The 17,453-nt window shown below is 39.7% G+C and overlaps 1 protein-coding gene across 3 annotated transcripts in view; it reads left to right on the forward strand.

The window, feature by feature from the left end:
• Nucleotides 1-17,453, forward strand: part of LOC109913699 (guanine nucleotide-binding protein G(I)/G(S)/G(O) subunit gamma-7) — a 345,302-nt gene that overhangs the window by 309,669 nt on the left and 18,180 nt on the right. For all 3 annotated transcript variants that reach the window (XM_048595252.1, XM_048595253.1, XM_048595254.1), the window contains one exon: nucleotides 15,672-15,778. In XM_048595252.1, the coding sequence (XP_048451209.1) occupies nucleotides 15,701-15,778 (78 nt within the window). In that variant the 5' untranslated portion in view covers nucleotides 15,672-15,700. The remainder of the gene's footprint in view (nucleotides 1-15,671; nucleotides 15,779-17,453) is intronic.

The following is a 17,453-nucleotide window of genomic DNA, read 5'->3' on the forward strand; positions in this document are numbered from 1 at the left end:
TGGCACTCAGAGCCTCGCAACTCAGTAGTACCAGCAGCGCCACCAGTGGTGTCTGCTGGTGTTGCATTGTTGCTTATCCAAGGATCAATAATGTAAGATGTGGAGTGGGGTGATGTTCCCAGGGAAAAGACCAAGTCAGGAGAACAGAGTGTCAACAACAAGGGCAGTGGTATGGCTTTCTGTGGACAGCCTTCTTCGTTCTAACAGGTCCATATACCTCCATGGCACATATAGCCCCATTCCCTAGAATAGTGCAGGCAAACCCAACAAGGTTTGTTGTAGTTTCCTCACATGGTGAGTTCCTGTCTAATCAGTGCTGATGAGACTAGGCCCTTAATCAGTGGCCTATTGGCAGGAATGCTCCCAGCAAACATGAGGGATTTAACCAGGAGAGACAGGAAAGCAGTGGGACCTCCTACAGGCATCTTACTGCTCAATCACCCAGTCCCTCCTTCCTTCCACCCCACCTCAAAACTAAACCTATGCATCTCAGAAGGGAAGAGTTTTATGGGGCTGTAACCAGCAAATTTTAACAAAGCACATGTCTTGTGCCTGCAGCTTATTTCAAAAATGTTAATGTCACCCAAAACTGTAACTGATTCAGGCCTTCTGACTTCCACATTAGTGAGTCACGTCAGTGCACTGCTTCATTAAGTTTGGATTGTTTTGCTTCTGGTCCACTTTACAACTTGAAGATTAATGTACAGATTCTTAACCTGTCATTTTGTTTTAAGTCCCTCTGTGCATTTTAAATAATTTCTGTTATTTACAAAATATTCTTTTACTGAAATGCACTCAAATAATAGATCATACCAATATTAAACAGGACACCGAATTCACATCAAGACAACAAAAATATACCTTACCTTAGACAATGAAGCAAAAAATTTGTTCTATCAAAAATTTTGTAAGCATGTACAGTATCAATATTATGGAGAACAAAAATAACAGTGTATGTGTTGGGTGTTCTTGTTCCATGTTGAATGTATTTAGACAGATAGATACTCAAGTCTGGTAGAAAACCAGCTGTTCAGCCACACTAGATATTGGGTTACAAGTGCTGCCAATCACTGCAACCTCACTTTGTCTTACTACTTCCAAAACCTTCTTTGTTAAAGTAACCTCATCAAAAAGCACAGGTGAATCTCCTCAAGCCACTTGGTTTGAGTGTATTTAACTGTTCTGTGTTTAGTAGTCTTTGGAACAGACAACGAATGATAATCTTCATGCCCAAATTAAAATTTGCTGATTGTTTAATTTTACTGCTGAATCAACCAAAATTAATGTTTATTCATATTTGCTGATAAACTTTAGCAATCTGCTGATAGACCATATTAACAACATTCAAAACAACAAATAACATTTTTGTAACATATTCAATGTGGTTAAGGATCCCAAGACACTTAAAAGCAAGATCATTTTTTGGCACTAAGCCATAAAAGCTGAAAGGGAAGATGAGTAAAAGTTTAGTCAAAAGAGGTAGGTTTTTTTTAGGAGTATCACAACTGGAGAGAGGTAAAGAAAAGTGGAGAGGTTTAAGGAGGGAATTCCAGAACCAGATCAAGGCTAAGATAGCTGAAGGCACAACTACTAACGGTGATGCAATTAAAATCAGGAGGCCAGAACTGGAAAAGCACAAAGACCTTAAAGTTTGGTAGGGATTGAGGTGGCCCCATATACAGAGGAGTGAGGCCATGAAGGATTTTAAAATTGAGACGTTTTTGGAAGGAGACCCTGAGAAAGTCAGCCTGGAGATGCACGAATGAGATTCGGAGCAAGTATTATACAGGCTTGTACAATCTCCAAAGAGAGCAGCACATTTAAAAAGAGATTCATATACAGAGTCATATAGAGGGTCATATACAGTTGTGCAATTATTTTGTTAACTTTTGTTTCTCCTCAATGGCACCTTGTTACAAGTTATTATCTCATAGAATCAAGGTTCACTACACACTCTGGATACTTTTGCAGGTAACCAGGTTACCCAAGTAGCATGTACAACTCAAATCTTTTATTCTGCGCACAGAATAAACAAATCCACACCTGCATGTTGATCATGTGCAGCCTTTATAGAATCCCTACAGTGTGGAAATAAGTTATTTGCAGTTATTAGCTGAGAGAACGACCCAACAATATTCATGTTTTAGAACTTTCATGTTAACAAATGATTAAAAAAAATTGACAAGACACTTTAGTTTTGTAGATGACTTGTACTTTAACTGTCAGTAAATCACAGAAAGTGATGCAACTAATTCTATTTAAAATTCTGAAGATCATTTTACCTTAAAAGGGAAACTAGGTGTTAAATTCTGAAAATATCTTTTTCCATAACCTCATTTTTTTTCACTTAGCGTCAGTAATAGCTCAGTAAAACTATGCAGCTGGCAAAACTCCAGTTGCAAATTCAAGGTCTCCCTGCAGGCCAAGGCTGTTGTACTCTGTCATATTGAGTACCGTGTGAGATTGATGAAAACGACAGCTTATAGTACATTAATGCAGTAAATGTTCTACACGATAATATCTTTGTCATACTGTTTTATCTGCTGCAAACATTGTTGCTGCTCAGCATTGAGAATGCTGTATGATAATAATCAATTAATCTTACATTGATTTAACTCATTTGTGGGAAATGGGTATCTCTCGCAAGCCCAATACTTGTTGCCCATCCCTAACTGCACTTGAGAGCAGTTGAAATTCAGCTGCTTTGCTGTGGATCTGGAGCCACATGTAGGGCAGACGAGGTGAGGATGGCAGATCTCCTTTCCTTCCATGTTGTAGTTCACTGTTTACATAACCTACAAATATCCTACCAGGACTAGTAAACTAAACGTTAATTCTGTTTGTTTAAAAATATAGTACATGATTGTTGAGCAGACAAATTCATTATAACAGCTCTACAACTGTTGTTACAGGAAAGCACAGGTGTTCTCCCTCATTACATCATACATGCTAGACTGTGCTGCTAATGGCTGCTAATCAGTTGTTCTTCATCCTAGTTACTTGTTTATTAGCATAGTCCAATTATGAGAACATCCCTTTTTTTCCAAGATAATATGACATTCATTAAGAGTGAAAATGTTTGTACATGAGGGTAGTGGCTAAAACTATTAAATACAAAAATATGTCTCTACCTAAAGAGTTTAAGAATTGAAGACTATAAAGGTTAAGAGTCTCTATAATGCCTAGGTAGTTTAACTATCCTCTTGTGTCTTGTGTTGGAATGACCTTCATAAAATCATGATTTATCACGTGGGTGTTCTTTACTTATAGACATGTTGGAGGATAGGCTGTGTTCAGGATGCATTTCCACAATTTCACTCTTCAGGTTTATCTTTAGAATGTTTCTGTGCGCAGTTAGGGTGCTGGGTCATATACAGTTGTGCAATTATTTTGTTAACTTTTGTTTCTCCTCAATGGCACCCTGTTACAAGTTATTATCTCATAGAATCAAGGTTCAATACACACTCTGGATACCTTTGCAGGTAACCAGGTTACCCAAGTAGCATGTACAACTCAAATCTTTTATTCTGCGCACAGAGTAAACAAATCCACACCTGCATGTTGATCATGTGCAGCCTTTATAGAATCCCTACAGTGTGGAAATAAGTTATTTAGCCCATTGAGTCTGCACCAACCCTCCAAAGAATATCCCCCCCAGACCCTGCCCCCCACCCTATCCCCATAACTCTGCATTTACCATGGCTAAACCACCGAGCCTGCACATCCCTGGATGCTGCAGGGCAATTTAGTATGGCCAATCCACCTACCTTATACATTTTTGGACTGTGGGCGGTAACCAGAGCACTTGGTGGAAACCCACACTAATGAGGAGAATGTGCAAATTCCACCAAAGCAGTCACCCAAGTTCTAGAATCAAACCCAGGTACCTGCACTGTGAGGCAGCAGTGCTAACCACTGAGTAATCATCCTTCATTGTCCTTTGTTTTCAATATATTTGTCATGTGTCACAATATTATAAGGAAAATATCTTATTGGAAAGATTTCAGATCTTCCCAAAAACGAAAAATTTGACCTATAAGGAAAGATATATAGGCTGTTTTCTTTGCCTAGCAGGTGTTGAAGAAAGATTTAATTAGGTATCTAACATGTGAGTGGTAGAGTGCATGGGAAGGACGTGTACCTCTTACTAATATTTGAATCCTCCTAGGACTTTGCCTATCTCTGTATGTTCCTCCAGCCTTCTTAAATTCTTCCAGCTCTATCCTCTGTGCATTCCTCATTTTCTTTGCCCCACTATCAGAGGCAATATCTTCAGCAATCTATGTTCTAAGCTCAGGAATTCCCATAAATCACCTTTCCTGTCTCTCTTCTTTCAAGACTTCCCTTAAAATCTGCTGCTTTGATCAAGCTATTAGTCATCTTTTCTGATGGCTTCTCTTTGCTTTGATGTCAGTTTTTGATTGATGATGCCCTTTTGAAGTACTTTGAGAAATTTTATTGTGTTAAAGCTACAATATAAATGCAAATTGATGAAATACTGCTTAAGTCTATGGCAGGAGAAATGCAGAATTGTGAGGTAAATTTAATAAGGTATAAATTCAAGGAAAACAACTATTTATGGCCATTTACTAAGTCAGATGTCTGTGGAAAAGAAGAGCATCTCCAAAATGTGAATGTAAAGAAGTATTAGTTGAATTTTCTTTAGTGTATAATATTTCTACAACTTTGTCATATCTTCACTTAAAGTCAGAAAATGTGTGATTTCTTTTGGAATTATATTTTCAATTGTCAACAGCATTATGATAGAATTTTCAAAAAATCTATTCAACAGAAATATTTCACATTTGTAAAATCTGTGATTAATTTAGAAAAATACGCAACAAAGTTGACAGGGAGATCCCCCATGTTGACAAGATAATTTTGACATGGTAAATGGGGAGGTTCTCAAGCGGCTGCCATAATTAAATGCATTTTTGTCAGCAGAGCAATTGTATAATTTTGTCATGGAAGCTCTACCAACATGGCAATTCCTAATTCTACGGAATACAAAGGTGCGGAATGAGTCATGCGAGCTATTCTTGCATAACAGCAAATGCCAAATAAGGAGCAGCTAAGGAACAAAAAAGTTGTATTTATATGACATGATGGCTCAGGACAACACAAAGCATTTTAAAAGGAATGGACTTTATTGAGTCATTGGGCCTCTTGTTAAATAGACTGCACAACAGTAAACTAGCAGACAGCAAGGTCCCACAAGCTGCAACTGAATGAACGAGTAATCTGTTTTTGGTGTTGCAAATACCAGATGTATATTGGTCAGAAGAAAAGGCACCTCCAGCAATTCAGCAATCCATTCTTATAACAATATATGTGCCAGCCTAGAGTATGTGTTCAAGTCCATTGTGCAATATCGTTCTTCTTCTGACTCAGCTTTTTGTCGAAGGGTTTTGACAAAAGATCATCAATGTCAAGCATTATTTCATTTCCCTCTGCAAGGATGCTGTCTGACCCATTGTTTCCAGAATTTCTTTATTTTGTCAAATTTGGAAATGATTTGCACAGTATATAGCATAGGTATTTCTTGGTTTCAGTGCATCAGTTGCTGTCTTAGTTATTCTGATCACCAACTTTTTTTTTCAATTGAGTTTGGTCCCGACCGCTCTGTAGGGCCTAGGAGTACATGGGAAGGGTGACTGTGCTAAAAGGAACCCATGTCATAATAAGGCCAGGTGCAGGGTTGATAAAAAGCATGGAAGGCTGGAATCCGGTTCTAAAGTTATTGAACTTGATGTTGAATCCTACAGGCTGCAGAGTCGTCAAGCAGAAAATTAGATGTTTTCTTCAGGCTTGCTCTGACGCTTGCTGGAAATGTTGGCGAGTGGTGTGTTGAAGTGACAGGTAACTGGAAATGAAGTGAAACTCTGAGGAAGGACAGCGCCGAGACAGCGTGACATGGTGCTGATGGAGAAAGAGAGGTTGAGAGCGTGCATATGGTGGCCCATTGCACTGAGTGTGGATCTCAAGATGTAGTGAGAACGGCTGTCTGAGGAGCATTGTACATTATGGTGATACCTGTGAACCTGGGTGGATGGATCCTGCTATCCATAATCTCCTTGTTTACCTACCTCTTTCATATATCTGTCTCTTTCTCTCTCTCTGTCTCTGAGTTCCATCTTCATCTCTCTGTTCACATTCCCATCGATGCCCCACCACGACACCCCGACCTCTGATGAGCAGTCACTGGGTTCAAAAATACTAACTTTGCTTTCTTCCCACAGATGCTGCCAGACTTGCTGAGTTTCTCCAGCAATTTCTATTTTTGGTTCAGATCTCCAGGATCCATAGTTCTTTGTTTTACTTTAGTGTTTAGCTCACTGCCATATCATCTTTCAGATACGTCCAACTCAGAGACGTTCTGCTCCTCTCTCTGACAGGATTTCCATTACAATCTTTCTTCTTGTTCACCAGCATTACTTTCATTTCCTGTCTGAATATTTGCCAAAACTCGCTTCCATATAGCCACATCTTATTCTTCAGTAACTGCCTCTGTCTCAGCCTCACCCCACATGAATTCCAGCTGAAGTTTCATCCTTTGTGTCTCAAATGACAAAACTATAAGAAGTGTAGTGATTAAACCAGAAGAGAGAAATAATAAATATCTGAATAAAGCATCAGTGCTGAGGGACAGGTTAGAGTGTATGGCCTGAGTAAGAGTTATTTATACAAAGATACAGAGTGTAAGGAATAAATTAAATGAGCTACAAGCACAAATTTAAAATTGGAGATTATGATATAGTTACCATTACTGAGACATGGTTGCAGGATGGTTGGGACTGGGAACTAAATATGCAATATTATAAGGTTTACAGGACGGATAAGGAAAATGGCGGGGTGGGGGGTGGAATAGCCTTATCGATTAGAAACAAAATTATTTTAATGGTGAGGGAGGATATGATGAGGGGAAAGCATTCAGTGGAGACTGTATGAACAGAAGTGAGGAAGAATAAAGGATTTAAAACTTACATACAGACCACCTGGTAACAGCTCTGAAGTGTAGGTTGTTATGCAATATACGTCAAATTTGATCATTTTAAGTATATTAATTTAACTGCATTAATTGTAATTTTTAAAATTTATATTCATAATTTTAAAAGAAAGTATTGCTGCAAAGCACATAAACACTACAAACGCATTCTGTTCAAGACTCCAGATACCACTGTGGGAGTACATCTACAAAAGAGAGTGATGCAGAGACTTGTATTGAGGTGTCAAAAAAGGTTTGTACAGTCAGATGATATTTCATGCATGATTCACATCATTAGACCTTTGAATACAATGAGGTTGACATACTCAAGAATGAATTTTTACTATGTCTGAGAGGTTTTTCGGAACATGAAATATCTATCAGTGCTTCTATTTGGACAGCCTTCAAAGGTTTTGTTTGTTAATGTTTCATGTCATCATTGTTCAGGTCGTGGAGAGCTAGCCCCTTCAAGAATTTCCAAATCTTACAAGTGTTAACTTGTAATTTCTTCACAATTAATCAACAGAGCACTTGATGGTAGCAGTCAGGTCTCAAGAGAAAATTTACTCCCTGCTTTCCTGGCCAAGAAGTCAGAGAGTCTGTCTCCCCACACATCTATCTCTACCAGTTAGATTTTACAGCAGACTGTCTCACTTCCCTTACAACAGTTTCTTAATTTCTGGTGCATACGTACCAAGCGATAGAACTGGGAAAAGCTGATGTACTGCTCCAAATAGTAGATAACTTCACATCCAATATTTGGCTGAAAACATACCCTGTGGAAATGCATTGTTTTCTCAGCTCTAGTGTCAACAGAATGACTGAAGATTTGAAAAACTGAAAGACTGGAAAACAGTTGGCAGCAATGATAATAATCTTAATTATTATTTCGTAGAATCCCTACAGTGTGGAAACAGGCCCTTCGGCCCAACAAGTCCACACTGACCCTCAGAGCACCCACCCAGACTCAACCCCCTATAACCCACCTAATCTACACATCCCTGAACACTAGGAGCAATTTAGCATCGCCAATCTACCTAGCCTGCACATCTTTGGACTGTGGGAGGAAACCGGAGCACCCGGAGGAAACCCACGCAGGCACGGGGAGAATGTGCAAACTCCACACAGACAGTTGCCCCTGGGTGGACTCGAACCTGGGTCCCTGGCACTGTGTGGCAGCAGTGCTAACCCCTGTGCCACCGTGCCACGCATTTGACATGTTCTTTGAATTTTGGCACTTAACTTTAGAACTTCAATCCTTGCTAAGTGGATGGCCTTATTTTTATACCATACCTTAAGACACCTGTTCCTGCTTATATTTTGTTTAACCTTGTATGCTTGTCTTATAGTCATTATTTACATTATGGCAAGATGTAATTTCCCAACCTGTGAGCAACTTAACCGTGTGTTGCCTAGTGAAGAATTACTTGAAAATTACTAATGATTAAATTATCAATTGAAAACGTAATAATTACTTAGGAAAGAATTGACTTTGTTTCATAAAGATTCATCTCAACAACTAACAAAATTAAAGGAATAAAGACATATGTAAATATTCAACTTGAAAACAATGCTGAAAACCTAACAGTTTGGAAACCTGCTAGTGTTCTTTGAATGGAAATGAGAATATGGTATGTAAATACTATCAGGGTCCACTAAAAGTCATGCTTGTTTCAACATGTATAATCCAATGAAAATCAACTTCAAGTATACATTATTATTGGCTTAAAAGCAGAAAGGCTCGAAACAGACCAAGCAGAAAATGTGGAGAAAGAAAAGAGGCTTTTACCATGTGTTTTTGTGAAACCATAACTTGGCAAATATTCAATGCCTTGGAGGGAAAAGTGGAGAAATTTGGCAAGGAAAAGCATGAACAATCTTATCATCATAGGATGCTAATGTGTCCAAAGATATGTAGATCAGAAGTCAGCCAATTTAGTCACATAAAGACTCATGGTAGTACTTGCAACTCTGAGTAGATGTCCTCCTGCAAACCCACTGACGGGATCCTGTAAAATTCTTCCAAAAGATGTGGAATGGAAGTGCCAGAGAGAGAGGGAGAGAAAGAAAAAGGGATAGAAAGTGTCTTTCAGCTGAATAATTCACTGGATAACTATGAAGAATTCAGAGCCAGTGCCGTGGTCTGCATTCATTGGGAAAGCTTGAAAATTGATTTAAATCTTCCATCCACTGATTATGTCACAACTGTGCAAAAGCCTTCTGTCAACCCATTGCTGTTGATGCATCGATCATTTTTTTAAGAAAAAGTGAACAGGATGCATTTCTCTTTGGATGCTATTGCAGTTCCATATGTTCCATTCCCTAAACCTTTCTGCCAGCCTTGTAAAGAGTGATGGATTCATATCTATGGGAAACTGATCAATGGTTCTGGTAGAACATTCTTTTTTGCTGAAGGATCTATAAATCAGTGAGCACAGATTTAAGGTGTATAGTAAAAGTACCAGATAAGATGAAAACCCCTTTTATTACTCAATGAATGCGTAGGATTTTCAGTGTACTGCAATATAGAATCTGGACATAGAATCATTAATAGCCTTCACAAGGGAATTTGATAAAATATTGAAAGAGATAAAAATATAGTGTGAGAGTAGTAGCATGTAACTAATAGGATTGTTGTTTGAAAGAACCAGCACAACCTCAATGGGCCAATTTAAGTTTGCCGTAGTATCCTATGAATGAATCTGCTGTCACCTTGGCTATTGCCTTCTATCAGTCAGTTTGTGTGGGTAGAGAGCTACAGAGCCTAATAAAAGAGAACTGCAAGGCTTTCAAGAACCCACTATTTCTGGGATGCCCATTCCTAACACCACCACAAACCAATGATAAATTTTGTGCAAAAGTTAACGTGTAGTGTTGAAAACTTTTCGTCACTGGGCTAGCACATATGTGTCTGTCATAAGGATAAGTTTCAGGATAAGACATAATACAAATTTCAAGCGGCTTCATGCTCAGCAAAGTAGTTTATTTAGTCAAGGTGAGTAGACACAAATTGCAAAGCATACAATTTTTCAGTGAGTGATTTTAGTGGCCAGAAAATCATGAGGAATGTAAATCATATGTACCATGAATTAGGAACACTAACTTTTTCATTCTTGTTTGAAAAGACTCTGTGCTGCAAAGTTCAATGTAGGAAATGTATGCCTTTATTTTATGTTTAGTTAGAACACTTGCTTCGAAAATTTTGAAAGGTTCAACAGGCGATATGACCACTCCCAACAAAAACACTCTCCAAACACTGAAATTCTCGCACATTTAACCAACGAATCCTTAAATGATTCCACTGTGTCTGTTGCCAGTGCCTTCTTGCTAGTCCAATCTGCAAATTCACCACCCATTGGTTAAAAAAGTTACTTTTGAACTATTTGTGCACATTTTCAATTCCAAGCTTTAAGTGTTGTCTGCAGTTTCACAGTTTGTGGTAATCCCAAATTTTAGTCATCACAACTATGAAGAGGTATACCATATTTGTGTCTACTTTTTGTCTATATAATTGGTAAAGGCAAGGAATTAATTTCCAAATAAAAACAGAAGTACGGCTAGAATAAAGCACATCTGCCAGTATCATTAGAGCATTGACTAATTAAGGTCTTTACGGCAGTCCAATACTGGTTATCTTTTTCTATAGGCAGCCTAAATGAAGTGGTCTAAAATATTCTAAAATGTTAAAATATTAACATAATTTTAACGATGGCTTAGTGGCTAGAACTGCTGCCTCACACCAGGGTTTGATTCCAGCCTTAGGTAACTGTCTGCATGAAATTTATACATTCTCCCCATGTCTGCGTGGGTTTCCACTGAGTGCTCCGGTTTTCTCCCACAATCCAAAGGTGTGCAGGCTAGGTGGATTATCCATGGTGAATATGGGGTTATGGGGATGGGGAAGAGGTCTAGATGGGATGCAGTTTGGATGGTCAGTGCAAACTCAGTGGGCAGAATGGCCCCTTTCTGCACTGTATGGGTTCTATGATCCTGTTGTTGCGTTGAATTCTATGATAGCACCGCATGGTTCTGGCATCATTTTTGGGTAAACATGAGTAATGAAAGGGACAAAAATTCCAGCTTCTTGTTCAGTGTTATCTTGCAAATAGATGAGAGTTAGTAAATAGTATAGAGCAGCATAGCTATGTTGTGGATGGTATCAAGCTTCTTGATTATTGTTAGAATCGCACACATCCAGGCAAGTGGGGAGCATTCAAAAACAGTCCTGGCTGTACCTTGCAGATAGTTGATAAACTTCAGGGAGTCGTGAGGTGAGTTACTCAGTGATGGATTCCTAGTCTCTGACCAGCTGTTCTTGTAACCATAGTATTTATCATGCTAGTCGGGTTCAGTTTTTGATCAATGGTGACCCAACTCCCCCCCCACCACCCCCTGCTCAGGATGTCAATACTGCGAGATTCAGCAATGGGAATTCCATAGAATGTCAAGGAGTGATGATTAGATTGTTTCTTGTTGAAGACAGTCTTGCCTGTCACTTGTGTGGCAAAAATGCCACTTTCCACTTGTCATCCCAAGGCTGGATACTGTCCAGTTCTTCTCTGATTTGGACATAGACTATATCAGTATCTGAGGAGTCACGAATGGTTCTGACCATTGTGTATGGATCAGCAAACATTGCCATGTTTGATCTTATGATGGAGGGATGGTCATTGATTCAACAGCTGAAGATGGTTGGACCTAGACACTACCCTGAGGACCTCCTGCAGGGATGTCTTGGAGCTGAAGTGATTGACCTCCCAACAACCACTGCTGTCATTCTTTGTGCTAACTGTGACTCCAGCCATCAGAGAGTTTTCCTTGCTTCCTGTTGACTGTACATTTGCAAGGGCTGCAGTACACACTCAGGCCGCCATATGCCAATTTGACGTCCAGGGCAGTCACTCTCACTTTACCTGTAAAATTCAGCTATCTCATACATACTTGAGCTACGCTTTAAAGAAGTTACCGGTTGAGAGGTCCTGTAGGAACCCAAACTGAGCATCAGTGAGCAGATTATTTTGCTTAGCAAGTGCTGCTTCATTGTACTGTTGATGACTCCTTCCATTAGTTTACTGATAATCGAGAATAGTCTAGTGTAGTGTAAATGGCTAGATTGGATTTGTCATGTTTTTGTGGGTAGGACAAACCTGGGCAATTTTCCACATTGTCATATAGATGCCTGTGTTGTACATTCACTGAAATAGCTCGGCTAGTGGTGCAGCAAGTTCTGGAGCACAAGTCTTCAGTATTATTGTAGTATTGCTGGAATGTTGTCAGGGCCCATAGCCTTTGCAGTATCAAGTGCCTTTAATCGTTTCTTGATATTTTGTGGAATAATTCGAATGGACTAAACACTAGCATCTGTCATGCTGGGAAGCTGTGAAGAATACCACAATGGATTGTCCCCTTGGCACATCTGACTGCAGATTGTTGCAAATGTCTCAGCCTTATCTTTTGCATTGATGCCCTAGATTCCCGATGTGAGGATAGGGATATCTGTGAAGCTTCCTCCTCCAGTTAGTTGCTTAATTGTCCACCACCATTCACAGCTGGATGTAATAGGACTGCAGAGTTTAGATATGATCCATTTGTTGTGGGACTGCTTTGTCCTGTCAGTCACTTGCTGGCTTATGCTGTTTGGCTCACAAGTGGTCCTGTTTTGTGGGTACATCAGGTTGACACCTAATTTTTTTTTAGATTTGCCTAGTGCTGCTCCTGACATGCTCTCCTGCACTCTCCACTGAACCAGATTGATCCCCTGCCTTGATAATAATGGTAGAGTGGGGAATGAACTGGGACCTGAGGTTGCAAATTGTGTTAGAGTACACGGCCCATAGCACATTATGGATGCACAGACTTGAGTTGATAAATCTGTTCAAAGTCTATCCTATGAAGTAGGGTGATAGTGCTACATATTTTGGAGTGTATTCTCACTGTGAAGATATGACTGTCTCCAAGGACTGTGCGATGGTCTCTCTTACCAATGCTGTCACTGACTATATACATTATTTCAATACTGTCAATAAAACTCTCTATTATTTTTTTGACAAACTTCAACAAGTTAGTTAAACACAATCTTATCTTGGAAATCTGTGCTGGTTCTTTGTAATTTGCTGATGTTTTCCCATCTATCCCAAATAATTATTTCTAAAAATTTGCCCCACTACTGAAGTTAATCTGACTGGTCTGTAATTGCTAGGTTTATCCTTACAGCCTTCTTTGAACAAAGTGTAACATTTGCACTTCTCCAGACCTCTGGTCCCACCATTGAGTCCAGGGAACAAAGAACAGTACTGTACAGGAGATAGTAAGAACTGCCGATGCTGGAGTCTGAGATAACACAGTGTGGAGCTGGAGGAACACGGCAGCCAGGCAGCATCAGAGGAGCAGGAAAGCTGACGTTTCGGGTTGAGACCCGTCTTCAGACTGTTCCTCCAGCTCCACACTGTGTTATCACAATACAGCACAGGAACAGGCCTTTTTGGTCCACCAAGCCTGCGCCAGTATGTCAAGCAGCATCATAGGAGCAAAGTGATGAAGGGTCTAGGCCCGAAACGTCAGCCTTTCTGCTCCTACGATGCTGCTTGGCCTGCTGTGTTCATCCAACCCTGCACCTTGTTGTCTCGGATTCTCCAGCATCTGCAGTTCCTACTATCTCTGCGCCAGTATGTGGTGCCTTTCTAATCTAAAAATCCTTTGCCTCTACGTGGTCCATATCCCTCTGCTCCCTGCCTATTGATCCTTCAACGTTCAAGTGACAACAAACCAAGTTTGTCAATCTCTCCTCATAGCTAATACCCTCCAAACCAGGCAACCTCCTGGCAAACCATTTCTATACCCTCTCCAAAGCCTCCACATCCTTCTGGTATTATGACAACCAGAGCTGTAAAAAAAATTGGAAATGTGGCCGAACCAAGTTTCTATACAGCTGCAACATGATTTGCCAATTTTTATACTCTATGTCCGAACCAATTAAGGCAAACATGCTGTATGCCTTCTTGACCATTTTATCCACTTGTGTTGCCACTTTCATGGAACTGTGGACCTCTATGTCTAGATCCTTCTCTGCATTGATGCTACTAAAGATTGAAAGACTATTGCCAGCGACTATGCCGTCTCCACTCTGATTTCCTTCGATATCCTTGGATACATCTCATCCAGTCTTTTCAACCTTGAGTACCACCAACCTACCATAAACTCCTCCTTATCAATTTGAAACTCTTCTCATAACTGAGTTTTCTTCACTGTCACCATGGCTTCTCCAGTAAAGGTAGATGTAAAGTATTCGTTTAAAACCTCAGGCAGAACCCTGCAATATTGAATAAACTTGTCTTTAAATTATATTTGGCTTTTTTTTTTGGTTTAAGCTAGATGGTACCACAAAAACAAAGGCACACAGCATTGCAGATTTGGTTTCTACAAAACAGATGTTTATTAATAAATGAAATTTATTATAAATGAACGAAAAATAAATGAAAATATAGAATAAATAAAACTGTATATATACACATCTTCAAAGATTTCAAAATGTACTGTAGAAATGAAATCCATTAATCCTAGCAACATCTCATTACAGTACTCAAACACCAAGAATGCTAAATAAAAACTGAAAGAACTGAGGATGCTGTAGATCAGGAACAAAAACAAAGTTGCTGGAAGAACTCAGCAGGTCTGGCAGTATCTATGAAGAAAAAACAAAAGTTAACGTTTCGGGTGTGGTGAACCGAAACAGTTCTGAGGAAGGGTCACCAGACCGAAACATTAACTCTGTTTTTTTCTTCACAGATGCTGCTAGACCTGCTGAGCTTTTCCAGCAACTTTGTTTTTGTACCAGAGAGAATGCCCTTCTTTCCATCACATATGGTTTGGCTTAGCTATGGCTTCAATTCCCAGCTGTGAGATTCTGATAGCCGCTTCCTTTGTCATTTAATTGAGCATAAACTTTCTCAGCTTCAAATAACCTAACCAAGATTTTTACCGTATTGTATAATCCAGACGTGCTGTCTGGATCTTTTAAAATAACTTCTTCCACTGAGGTAACTGATTTTTAACAATTCTAAACTGACTCCTCCCTTTTTCAGGAGTAACTGTTTACATATTCCAGCTTCTGATAAGAACCCACTAAACCACTCAAACTGAAACTTAAACTAAGCTTTTCTTTCAAATGTAGGAGTTAGCCCAAAAAATTCTAGACTCTTCTGCCTGAAAGCATAGTGCACTATACTGTTTACTTTGTTTGCTTGTAAGTTTGGCAAATGTTGAAACCATGCAGGACAGCTCCAGACTGATAATATTGGTCCAGGTGCACAACAAGCTTACAAAGTTATCGTTGTCACAAGGGATGCTGGTGAATTCTAGGGTATCCTTCAAGCGCTGAGTTGTTCTGTGAAAAGCCTTTGACAAGGTCGTGCTGGAATCGGACATAAGGTACTCCTTGGGGGCAGCGTAGATAATTAATGAGGCAGCTTTTGGTATGATATGGTGAGACAACTTCCTAGTCCTCATGGCAAGAAATCCTCAAGAAAGCTTCATACAAGTTGGACTTTGTCAAAAAAAATGCAGTCCAATCTATATTTTTAGGAATACTACTATAACTTGACATGAAAGTTGAAATTACATTTTTTGTCATCAAAGATATTGTGTTTACACCTTTTATGATCATTAATTGTTTGTTTTTCTTATCCAGAAAATTGTCCTGTTGAATAAACTGTGACAATGTCAACAAACAACATAGCTCAAGCAAGGAAAATGGTGGAACAGTTAAGGATTGAAGCTGGCATTGAGAGGATCAAGGTGAGAGTTATATATGTGCTTGTTTAACAAGACTTTTCAGTGTAAAAAAAAGTTCTGACAACCCACATGCCACACATTATTACTCAGTCAAGAGTCAACATTCTGATAGGCCCTTGTTTGGTAGTCCTCTGTAGCCAGCTGCTTGGAGGTATACATAATGGACTCAGGCTGTTACCTTGTTCATTTTTCTCCAAGCCCCTGCCTGTGATTAGCACCTCATTAGAGGGAATTTAGAGGGAATTCATCAATTAGAGAGATAATTAGACTATTATAGGGAAATGCTAAACTTTCTGTGAGGAATCATTTGACCAACACACAGACACCTTCTCAATGCAGTGGGCCATTTAATTCTTTAATATCACTTAATGTTAATAGCAATTTCAGCCAGTGGAATTTGATTTAATTTTTTCTAATTAAATGGTCAGATTTTGAGTTTCTGTGAGCTCTGTATCTTGCAATGTGTGATCTGCAATTTCTTCTCACTTTAATTATTTGCAGTATTTGAAATGAGAGGTAAAAGAGGCAGCACTACAAAACAGAGCAGTACAATGGAGGTGATGGCCAATTAGTATTAACGCAAGACTAATAACCCAGAAAAATCAGCGAATATTCTGTGGGTATGAGATCCTGTTCCTTCAGCAGAACAGACCCAGCAGAGGTGGTGACACAGTGATGTATAGTCAGGAGGGAGTTGCCTTGGGAGTAATCAACATAGACTCCAGACCCCATAATGCCTCATAGTTTTGGATTAAACATGGGTAAAGAAACCTCCTGCTGGCAACCACATATCATCCTTCCTCCGCTGATGAATCAGTACTCCTCCATGTTGACAATACTTGGAGGAAGCACTGAAGGTAGCCAGGGTGCAAAATGTACTGCGGGTGAGGTATTCCAATGTCCACCACCATGAGTGGCTCAGCAGCAGCACTACTGATCAAGCTGGTCAGGTCCTAAAGGACATAGCTGCTAGACTGGGTCTCTGACAGGTGTTGAGGAAATCAACAAAAGGGAAAAGCATACTTGACCTCGTCCTTACTAATCTGCCAGCTGCAGGTGCATCTGTCCATGATCATATCGGTGAGACTGGCCATTGCCCTCAAATATTAATCTCAGCAATGTCCAATTGCTTCTGCCACTAAAACAGTCTATTCTGGCATTTACTACAATAGGTTTCCTTTCAATGGTGCAATGAGATATTTTGATCATTATCAGTGAATGCATGAGAATGCTCCCCCCTTGTGCTAAACATGGTGAATTTGTGACCAGAATAAACTTGCTGTGGACAGACTCGCCATAATATTGGCCCTTTCTGCACTTCTGCCACCAAAAATCAGAGCTGGGATCTCCAGCCAGCCTTTCTGGGCAGAGACTGTGTCTTCTACTCTCCATAACTAGTTCTCTCAAAGTGGCAGCCCACGTGGCTTCATCCTTGTCCAGTAATACAGCACCTTCTCAACTTTCTGTCCAACAGAATCCCTCTTCAGCCTTCTGTCCCTCTTTCCATTTACCCAAATCTCCCTCATAAATAGGCTTTTTAATGTATGATTTTTGATGCAAAATGTTTGGAGACATTTCAACTGCATCGTATCACATCCAAGCCGAATTCTGACCTCACCTCCTGTCCACAAATACGGACTGTTTAGTATCAGCCTTTGAACAGTGATCAGAAGCAATA

The sequence above is a fragment of the Rhincodon typus genome, chromosome 3, assembly GCF_021869965.1.
Source record: "Rhincodon typus isolate 14 chromosome 3, sRhiTyp1.1, whole genome shotgun sequence".
Classification (NCBI taxonomy): Eukaryota; Metazoa; Chordata; class Chondrichthyes; order Orectolobiformes; family Rhincodontidae; genus Rhincodon; species Rhincodon typus.